This window comes from Bos taurus, chromosome 6, assembly GCF_002263795.3.
Source record: "Bos taurus isolate L1 Dominette 01449 registration number 42190680 breed Hereford chromosome 6, ARS-UCD2.0, whole genome shotgun sequence".
NCBI lineage: Eukaryota > Metazoa > Chordata > Mammalia > Artiodactyla > Bovidae > Bos > Bos taurus.
In genome coordinates, this window is record NC_037333.1 from 90633822 (window position 1) to 90644636 (window position 10815).

Sequence of the window (10815 nt, forward strand, 5' to 3'; positions counted from 1 at the left end):
TCAGCTCAAAAAATGAAAAGTTTCATGTTGACTTCTCAAATTTTATGCCTAATAGGAAAAGACAGTCAGCATCAAGGTCCTTACACTGATGGGGCTCAGATGAATGGCGTTCAGCCAGAAGAAATTAGTAGGCTGCGAGAAGAGATAGAAGAATTAAAAAGTAATCGGGAACTTTTACAAAGTCAACTGGCTGAAAAAGACTCTTTGATTGAAAATTTGGTAAGTGAATGTTATAAAATCGAGGTCAAAAATAATTCTCATTATCCTGCTTGTTTCTATTTCTGGATCCCTTAAGCTAAAGTTATCATTTTAAGGTTTTAGAACGTGAGCTCTGGAGTCAGACTGTCTAAAGCATCAGTGCATCCTGGCTAACTGAATTTGAGCAATTTAGTTAACCTCTTTAAACTTGTGTCCTGAGCTATAAAATGGTGGTGGTGGTATCTGTTCCATTGCTGTGAGATTTAAATGAGGTACTCCATATCAAACTCTTTTAATACATGGAAATCACTCAGTAAATACCTGCTTTTATGCTCTTTTCTTTATATTAGCTCAGTTAAGTGCTTAGATTGAATAAATGACTTGGTATGAGTTGATTAGCTATGGAAATTTTGTTGACAAGATGTGCTATGTTGAAATGTTATTTTGGGCATAAAATTTTAAATGTCAGTGTGGAATTTTTTGGTGTGCGTGTACCAGGCATAGCTTATGTGTGTACAGTTTTGTTTTGTTTTTTTCCTCACTATTTAAACTGAATTTATTTCACAGTTTATCTCTCTGCTCTTTGTAGAAATCTTCCCAACTATCACCTGGCACAAATGAACAGTCTTCAGCAACAGCAGGAGATTCTGAACAAATTGCAGAGTTAAAACAGGTCACTTTTCAGCTTGATTCAGGCTCTGTTTTGTCTTGTTTTAATTATAATAGCGTAACAGCCCTGCATTAATCTAGAACTGCTTTGTCATGCGTCTTCACTTCTCTATCAAGTGAAAACAGCCATTTGAAAATACAGAAGCCGTTTTAATTGTACAGTAATGGTATTTTGCTTTTTATGGTGTATTTATTTTTCAATGGTATACTTTTTAATAGATCTCAGCATCTTACCCAGATTGTTTGTAGATTGTCAGTAAGCAATTAAGGAAACTTTAAATAAATTTATAAGCTGCAAATATGAAGATACAAAATCTTGTGCTTAATTTTCTTGGTAACTGCTTGGTTAAATGTATTGGGCATTTAAATCGTTCTATCCAGAAGAATGTTGGTTATTAGAATTGGAAAAGGGAAAAACAGAAAGTAAACTTGTATGTGTTTCAGTTAGATGACTCTAGCTAAAAATAAAGCAAAATAACTTTTTCTGCTGTAGTAATTTATATTGTCTAGAAAAGCAAATGTGCCTTTTCTTCCTTCTATCCCCCTCTCCTTCCTTCATTTTCTATAAAAGGAATATATGTTTCTTTAAAAAAAAAAAAGTAATACTAAAAAAAGAAATTAATAGCTTGGCCAACCTAGGACTGACTTCCTTCTCCAGTAGTCAGCTGGTCCTCACCCTCTGACATGCCTGATCAGATGGGAATGCCTGGACAGAGAGTAGCAAAATGTCTTATTTTGGCAATGTCTCTGTACCCTAGAGTGGATTCTACAATGAAACATTTTAAAAAATAATAATATTTGTCAATAATGATTTACAACTCTCCAATAATGTGGCCATAATGTTTTGTTCTTATGAGGAAGAGTTAATATGCTGTTTTGATTTTATGAAATCTAAAACTATATTAAAATGAAATTAAGTTATTAGTATATACTCTTAGTCTATAAATCCCAAGTAAAAATTTACTTTTCATATTTCCCAAAGATATATTTTAAATAACAGTTTTGGGTTTTTTTATAATATATAGTAAAATAGAGTATAGAAAGAAGACCAAATGGTCCATAATTTTTACATAACTTACTTTGATAACTGAAGAAACAAAACAGTCAGAGAAAAGACATGTATGTTCATGATAGAAAATAGTAAGAGAATAAAACACTTTTTACATGACAGCATCCTCATATCTCCAGACACTGCCAGATACTGTGGGGTAAGATTGCCCTTGGAGGAGAGCCACTGTTAGAATTGCTTCATTTTCCTGGACTTGTTTTGAGGGGAGTGAGCAAGAAGTTTGGAAACGTCAACCTTAATACATAAGCTTTCAGTTAATTCCACCACTTTCACTACACTACTACTGCTTTCATCAGCGTTTGGTGGCCCCCGAGTCTAAAACCATCTTATTTTGCCCATTCCAAATAACATACCTCTAGTCTTCAGACAAAAGAAAAGGAGACATTACCTGAGGCATGAGTTAGGACAGGGATTCAGTGCTCTATTTCTAAGCAGACTTTCAGCCAACCCTGCTGGGTTTTTGTTATTGTTGTTGTTTTTACTTATTTGGCTGAATCGGGTCTTAGTTGCAGCGTGTGGACTTTGTTGCTCTGTGGAATGTTGGATCTTAGTTCCTGGGCCAGGGATCAAACCCACGTCCCCTGCATTGCAAGACAGATTCTTAACCACTCTACCACCAGGGAAGTTCCAACCCTACTGTTTTTGACCCCAGTTTTACTCACAGTTCCAAAACATCTGGTGGTACCAGTTCCCAGGCTTTTTGGTAGTTCTGCATTATGAATCAGGCAGCAGCGTGGCTTTCTAAAAGGTCAGCTTCTGTTTCAGCTCGCTCAGGTGTGCCAGTTGGTTACCATTGTCATTTGCTTTTGGAAATTCCACAGTTTAGTGCTATTTTCTCTTCTCTTATTCTCTGTCCCTGTGGGTTTCTCCCTCCTGCCTGTCCTTTCTCAGTCCGTCTCTCCCTCCTTCTTCCTCACCTTCCTCCCTCCCTTCTTCCCACCTTTTCTTCCTTTCCTCCTTCTGTCCTCCCTTTGTGATTTTTTACACTGGATCTTGCAAGGAAGCAGAGGTGAACATGTTTAATGTACACATTTAATTCTCCATCTTGAACCCAAAGTTCAAGAGTACTTCTTTCACTTAAATTTTAAAACTTGGAAGTGATGATTTTAGAAGAGCCAAGGAAGAAAATAATTTCTTCCTGTAAATAGACATTTCCTTAATGAAATTAATACTATTTAATGTCACAACCCAACTATTTTTGTCCCTTAGGAACTGGCAACTTTAAAGTCTCAGTTAAACTCACAGTCTGTGGAGATTACCAAACTACAGACCGAAAAACAGGAGCTGTTACAGAAAACTGAAGCATTTGTAAGTTATTGTTTTTTGTTTGTTTGTTCTGAAAGGTAGTATATACAAGGTCAGGAGGTTATTTCTCAGCCACTATGGAAAAGAAGCAAATTTGTCAGCACCTTCCATTCAGGTTATTCATTAGCCAGAGTTTCAGATACATAGGCTTCTTGGCCATGCAAACAGTGTATCATAGTCAGACTTGCCAGGTCAGTTTTATCATTTAGTTATGGTTTATTTTGTTGGCATTTTATTTGTTTATTTGGCTGCCCTAGATGTTAGTTGCAGTGTGTGGGCGCTAGTTCTCTGACCAGGCATTGAACCCCATTGAACCCCCTCAATGGGAGGGCAGACGCTTAGCCACTGGATCACCAGGGAAGTCCCTGTTGGTCTTTTATATTTCATCTCATCATTCAGTCTAAGCTGGCAAGTTTTCTGCTGGTATAAAATTATCAAAAACCTTATTGGTGACCCATGCAATTCCCAGGGTTCCAAGCCAACAAGGAGGAAGGTTCTCCTGGATCCCTCCTGGGGAACCACATCTCTATTCCAGCTTCTGCAGAGATGGTTGATTGGGTCCATGTGCTACATGAGTAATCTCTTCACAAACGGTTGTGCAGCCACACACTTGGTGTTTCACTGGGACATGCTTTGTCGTTGACTGCAGTAGGGATAGGCCGGGAATTTTCTAAATCATCAAGTTCGGACTCCCTTTTGCTTAACAGTTCCTTTTTCAATCCGTCTTTATCCTCTCATATTTTACTGTAAGCAGCAAGGAGAAACCAGGTCACACCTTTAATGCTTTGCTTAGAAATTTCCTCAGCTAGAATAGTTCATCACTCACAAGTTCTGCTTTCCACAACACTAGAACATAAGTCAGCCAAGTTCTTTGCCACATTATAACAAGGATCACCTTTTCTCCACTTTCCAATAACATGTTCCTCGTCTCTATTTCTGTGCACGCGTGCTCAGTCACTTGAGTTGTGTCCAGCTCTACGTGACCCCATGGACTACAGCCTGCCACATGACCCTGTCTATGAGATTTTCCAGGAAAGAATACTGGAGTGGGTTGCCATTTCCTCCTCCAGGGGATCTTCCCAACCCGGGGATCTAACCTGGGTCTCCTGTATTGGCAGGTGGATTCTTTACCACTGAGCCATCTGGGAAGCCTCCTCATCTATGTGAGACCTCACCAAAACTTTTAACATCCATACTTCTACCAGCATTCTGTTTATGATGCCATGTGTTTTCTCTGAGACCATAGAACCTTTCTCTACAGCCTGCGTCTTTCTTTATGAGCCCTTACTGGTATTGCCTTTAATGTTCATATTTCTACCAACAGTGTCTTCAAGGCAGTTGAGACTTTGTCTAACATGAACCTCAAAATTCTTTTGCCTCTTCCAGTTCCAAAGTCCTTTCCTCATTTTAAGGTATTTGGTATTTGTGAGATCAACACCCCCACTTCCCAGTATTTTGGAAGAAAAAAGATAAGGGAAGGACTGAAAATTTTTGATTTAGGATTACTTCCTATAGCTCTTAAGAAAATACTTGCATTTTCCCAGTTAATGGCATTCAACTCAATTTCCGCACTCATCTGTCTCTCTGAAATGATAGTATAGTCTTAACTTATAGGAATTTTATGAGGAAAAGACTGAAAAGTGTTCTCTACATATTAAATGCTATGCCGTAGCTACATTAGAGCTGTGTCATTGATAACTTGCCTGACCTGGCCTTGAGGCTGCTTAAACCAACCTTCCTTATACTCTGATGAGTGCTTATACCACACCCTTCCTGACCCAGCCTCCTGCTCCACTGTAAGGGCAACTCATCTGTTCAGGGAGAGCACGTTATTGAGGGTAAATGCTGAGAGAATTAAATTTTTCTGTTACTGGAAATAAAATTTCAAAATAGCAAGAAAAATCATCATTAGAATTTCATATTGATTATAACTTTAAAGAAACTTTTTTTTTTCCAATTTTTACTTTCAGGCGAAATCAGCTCCTGTACCAGGAGAGAGTGAAACTGTAATAGCTACAAAAACTACTGATGTAGAAGGAAGACTGTCAGCATTATTACAAGAAACTAAAGAGTTAAAGGTTGGTTTGGTGAAACATTTTATTCATTGTATACTATGTGAAATGAAGTCCAGGGAATTTTATTTTATTTCATTTAATTTCTCAAATTCTTGGATTTATGAAGAAAGTTAATGGGACATAATCTTACCTCACAATAAGTTCATTCCTATTTTGATGACTAAAGGTGGCACAAATGAATATTTTTAAATGCTGTTTCAAATAATGGTATCAAATATGTAAAATAAGATTGTATATGAGTGTACTTGAAAGTAAAAGCACATGTTTAGTCAAAGTAAAAAAGAGTTAAGTTTTCTTATCAATCTCTAATCACAGTAAGAAACAAGGAGTATAGCTTTGGCTAATACACAAGCCATAAGCTAAAGAACACAGATACCTTAAATCCTACCAGCCTATTGTGTGACAGAAAAATCAAAACAGATAGGATGAAGTAAAGAATGAGGTAACAGTAATAAAAATGGAAAGGTAGGAATTAAAACATGGCAAGAGGAAGATAAGTGATTCTGCCTTTTGGATTGTGGTCAAATTATTTTATATTTAAGCTATGGATTTTACTTGAAGCTATCTTTCTTTCCCATTTAATTGTATATGTGAAGTTGGGATAATTTTTTTTTTTTTTAATTTGAGTCCTAATTCTGGTGCTAACCAGGCTTCTGTAAGATGTTAATGTCTTTATTTATTCCTCTGATTATCTGAAATAGTAGGATTTTTTGAGGAGTAGGGTAATTAAAACTATTTTTTTGTTGTCGAACTCTGATTTTCACAGCAATCATCTTTGATGTATAGCCTAACATAAATTCTCATGTTACTAGATGACTTTGTGTGTGTGTGTATTTTAAAATCTCTTGTCCCCCCAACACCTAACCCCCAAACTCTTCAGATTGTATGAGTACAGAGATCTGTCATAGAAAGAATATATTTGTTAAAACCGTAGGAGAGTGAATACTAATTTTTGATTGTGATTTTCACCTTTCTTTTCTTAGAATGAAATTAAAGCTCTGTCTGAGGAAAGAACTGCTATTAAAGAGCAGCTGGATTCATCTAACAGTACCATTGCCATCTTACAAAATGAGAAAAACAAGCTCGAGGTGGACATTACAGATTCTAAAAAAGAACAAGATGATCTCTTGGTGCTGTTGGCCGATCAAGACCAGAAAATATTTTCATTAAAGAATAAACTCAAGGAACTTGGTCATCCAGTAAGATTGCGATGTTTCCAAAAATGGTTTATATGTGTTTCTTTATGATGTGTTTTTAAACATTGTCCTGTGTCATGGGAATGTTGGTATGCTCGTATATCAGCACTACCGGCATAGATTTGTAGGTATGTGAATTGACTTAAGACACAGATTAGATGCAGTTTCCAGCTTTTGTTAACTCTTCTCTTTCAGAATCTGAGCCTGGAAGGTGACTTGATTTATTTGTTCCTGTGGTAACAGAGACACTCACCATCCAAATGTACCATCCCCATTTGGCTGTGTTGGTTCAGATTTATGTGTAGAGTTGTAGCCATCTAGCAGCAAGTGAACCTGTGTATCTTGTCGCATATTAAAAATAACAGGAAACCTTGAATATTAAATCAAGGAAATCAGATGGCCCATAATCTATTATATTTACTAAAGAATTTATCCTTGGAGTAGATACCATTTTGTGTTGAATGTGATGTGACCAGATCTTCATAATGTTAAATGAGTATTTTCCCTTTAGGTTGAGGAAGAGGATGAACTTGAATCCGGAGACCAAGATGATGAGGATGATGAAGATGAAGATGATGGCAAGGAGCAGGGTCATATCTAGCTTTAAAATCTCTAGGAATGATAGAGACTATATTGTAACTTTGAAGATGGAGTCTTAAGACAGTGCTTTGGTTTGCCTCCACAGAAAATAAAGATTTAGAAACCAAGCGGAAAACATTCACTAATACAACTATTGATGTATTTTTTAAATGATGCCACCCATGTTGATAATCCTGTTACTCTAACTTTATGTAGAATATACATCTTTTATTGAACCGAACTGTTCCAAAATATAATTTGCAAAGAACTACAGATACCAAAAATATACCATTTTTTTCAGGCATGTGGTGGCAGTGCTATTTGCCTTAGTTCATTGGTTGTTTATGGAGTTCTGTATTTGTCTGCTATTTTTACTTTTCAGAATTTGTGACTTTTAAGTACTAACACATTTGATTTAATGTATGTTGGAATCACTGTTTCTAAATTAAGTATTGGAGTTCCTAGCTAATGATTTCCTTTTGAAGAAATGGATTTACTTAAAGGCAAGATAGCATGGTCTGGGGGTAATACATCATCAGCCCTTCACCCAGTATGACTCCTGATGTGAGCAGGACAAGACAGTTGAGCATGAGTGCCTTGACACTTGACACGGCGGTGTTCTGTACCTAGTGAAGAAGGCTGCAGACACGCAGTGAAGAGGAGGAGGTTTCTGAGAAACTTTTCCAACAGTGTATTAGCATGTGTTTGGTTTTGATTTTATTTTTAGCTAAACATTAAAACACATTACAAATTAACAGCTCATACAACTCAGATTTAGTATTATTATTTGATTATTATAAAACATATTATGTCCCTAGTTTTAAAAAAGACTCAAACTATGGTTTATATAATTTATTGGCATTTTTGCTGAATAGGTTTAAGTCAGATCATAGATTTTTAAAAAAGCAATGAAGCAATGTGTCAAAATTTAATGTTTTCGTAATAAAAATAGATATTATGTTCACTTAATTCCTGGTCTTGGTTCCCTTTTTGAGATTTTGAGAGTAGTATTTTGTTCTTTGTAAAGGATGAAGCAGGGAGAAGCGGTGAGAAGCGTCCTTCTCTTACTAAGAGGACTTTGCTATAACTGGGTGATAACAGCAGTCTTATCATTTAAATCTAACAATTGGGATTCCATAAGATTGGAGGGAACTTAATTGGAACAAAAACAGATGAAGTAGGGTTTGGATGTTTGTAAACTGAGCAATGGAGTTCTTTCTTCACAATGATTTTTTACTTAAACTAGCTCCAATACGTTGACCACCTGAGGTGAACAGCCAGCTTATTGGAAAAGACCCTGATGCTGGGAAAGATTGAAGGCAAAAGGAGAAGAGGATGATTGGATGGCATCACCATTTCAAGGGACATGAACTTGGGTGAACTCTGGGAGATGGTGAGGGACAGGGCAGCCTGGTGTGCTGCACTCCATGGGGCCACAAAGAATCAGACACAGCTTAGTGACTGAACAATGACCACAGGCTTATTTAAAGGCAAGACAGCAAGAGAGTTGGGCATAATATATTTCATCTACCTCCTGGTTTCAGTAATAATTTGAGGAATCCACTAAGGGGCACAGACTTTTAAAGGAAGTATTGAAAAGGGAGATAGATGGTTGTGTGTTACAGAGCGCCCATGAATACGTACCACATCCCACCCCCTCCCACACTGCCACACCTCTGGAGATGGCATCAGCCATCAGAGGACCATGTGATTATTACCAGACCAGCTCATACTGTGTGATGTTCTTCTAAAGTTGACACCATGTGGTGACCTCTTCAGGCCAATATTATAAGAATAAAGAAAAGTGGGTCAGGAGAAGGAAGAAGACTTCCAAGAATAACAGAATACCAAAGGTCTTCAGAAAGAAATAGCTGCAAAATCAGTGATAGTTTGCCAGAATTCAGTCACTCAGGCTGGCTTGGAGTAGAGAAGATGCAAGAAGCCCTCGAAGCTGCACAGTCCAGCCTGGAGCCCAAAAGGACACCTTCCTAACGTAGCCATAGTTTGGGGGTCTTGTTTGTTTGTTTGTTTTTACCTGAATTGCTTCTGAAGCCTCCTAACTCAGTCTCCATCTCCAATTGGTTGTTGCCTCTCCGGGCCATCCTCAGTATTCACCACAGTAGGCCGTCTAGTCAAGGCTATGGTTTTTCCAGTGGTCATGTATGGATGTGAGAGTTGGACTATAAAGAAAGCTGAGCACAGAAGAATTGATGCTTTTGAACTGTGGTGTTGGAGAAGACTCTTGAGAGTCCCTTGGACTGCAAGGAGATCCAACCAGTCCATCTTAAAGGAGATCAGCCCTGGGTGTTCATTGGAAGGACTGATGTTGAAGCTGAGACTCCAATACTTTGGCCACCTGATGCGAAGAGCTGACTCATTTGAAAAGACTCTGATGCTGGGAAAGATTGAGGGCAGGAGGAGAAGCGGACGACAGGATGAGATGGTTGGATGGCATCACCGACTCAATGGACGTGGGTTTGGGTGAACTCCGGGAGTTAGTGATGGACAGGGAGGCCTGGTGTGCTGCAATTCATGGGGTCTCAAAGAGTTGGACACAACTGAGCGACTAAACTGAACTGAAGCTTCCTGAAATGAAAACAGGAGCCAGAGACTACAGTTGCCTACTGTTTGGAGTCCTTAGCCAGGAGGATAAGACCCTCAGTGCTCTACCACTCTCTAATTTCGCTTCCTTCAAGAATATTTTAGAACTATGCCAATACATTAGCTATCATGGCACATAACCTTCTTTTCATCCTTCACTTTGCTTTTGAACATGTTTCCTCTGTCAGCCTTCACATTAAAGGCTATTTCTGGACTTCTCTGGAGGTTCAATGGTTAAGACTCCACACTGCAAATGCAGGGGGTGCAGGTTCAATCCCTGGTCAGGGAACTAAGATCCCACATGCTGTGTGGAACAGCCAAAAAAGAAAGAAAAAGGTGGTGGTGAGGGGGGCCGGCTATTCCCATGTATTGGAAACTACAACAGTGGAGCAGTCATAAAGCACAAAACATACTTTTCCTTATTTTAAGTTTTATTCAAGTACAGTTGCATGTCTCTGGCATGTCAGAAAAGAATAATCATCCAAGATTACTACAAGAGGTTAAGTAACAGCTCACATTTTAAATGTGTAAGTTCAGTTCAGTCGCTCAGTCATGTCTGACTCTTTGCGACCCCATGGACTGCAGCACGCCAGGCCTCCCTATCTATCACCAACTTAGTTACTTTGAACTTATGCTGATAGAAAATCAAACCTGTTCTTGAAAGTTGTGTTGCAGCGAGGTAGAGGCCTCATAATGCTCATCAGAACAAAAGCTTTACTGTTAGAGCAAAATGCATTCATTCAATGAATATTTACTGAGTTTATAAATGAGACAAAGACCCTTCCCCATTTAACTTCCCCATATATCTGGCAGCGTAAACAACAGTAAACACATACGTAAGTATCAAATGCTTTGTAGCTTCTAGAAAGGAGTTTTTATTTTACTTTGATGGGAAGCTAGAGAAGTGATTAGATCTGGTTTGTATTCATAAATTACTTTCTCCACTATGTCGAGAATTGTCTTTGGGGAAGAGGTTAAGAAAGAAAGCCAGGGGACTAGGTGGGAGGCTATTGGCCTCATCTAAGCAAAAACAGATATAGTTCAGACTACACTGTAGGGGTGGTAGGGTCTAAAATGGTGGAATTGGGGATACATTTTACAGGTAGACCCAAGAAGACTGGTT

General features: G+C 38.2%; 1 protein-coding gene across 2 annotated transcripts in view; it reads left to right on the forward strand.

Annotated features, from left to right (window-relative positions):
* The window catches only part of USO1 (USO1 vesicle transport factor), an 81185-nt gene extending 73125 nt beyond the window's left edge, over positions 1-8060 (forward strand). For both annotated transcript variants that reach the window (NM_174845.2, XM_005208071.5), the window contains 6 exon segments: positions 56-219; positions 788-871; positions 3146-3244; positions 5212-5319; positions 6300-6515; positions 7024-8060. In NM_174845.2, coding sequence (NP_777270.2) covers positions 56-219; positions 788-871; positions 3146-3244; positions 5212-5319; positions 6300-6515; positions 7024-7113 — 761 coding nt within the window. In that variant the 3' untranslated portion in view covers positions 7114-8060.
* Positions 8061-10815: the final 2755 nt, after the last annotated feature.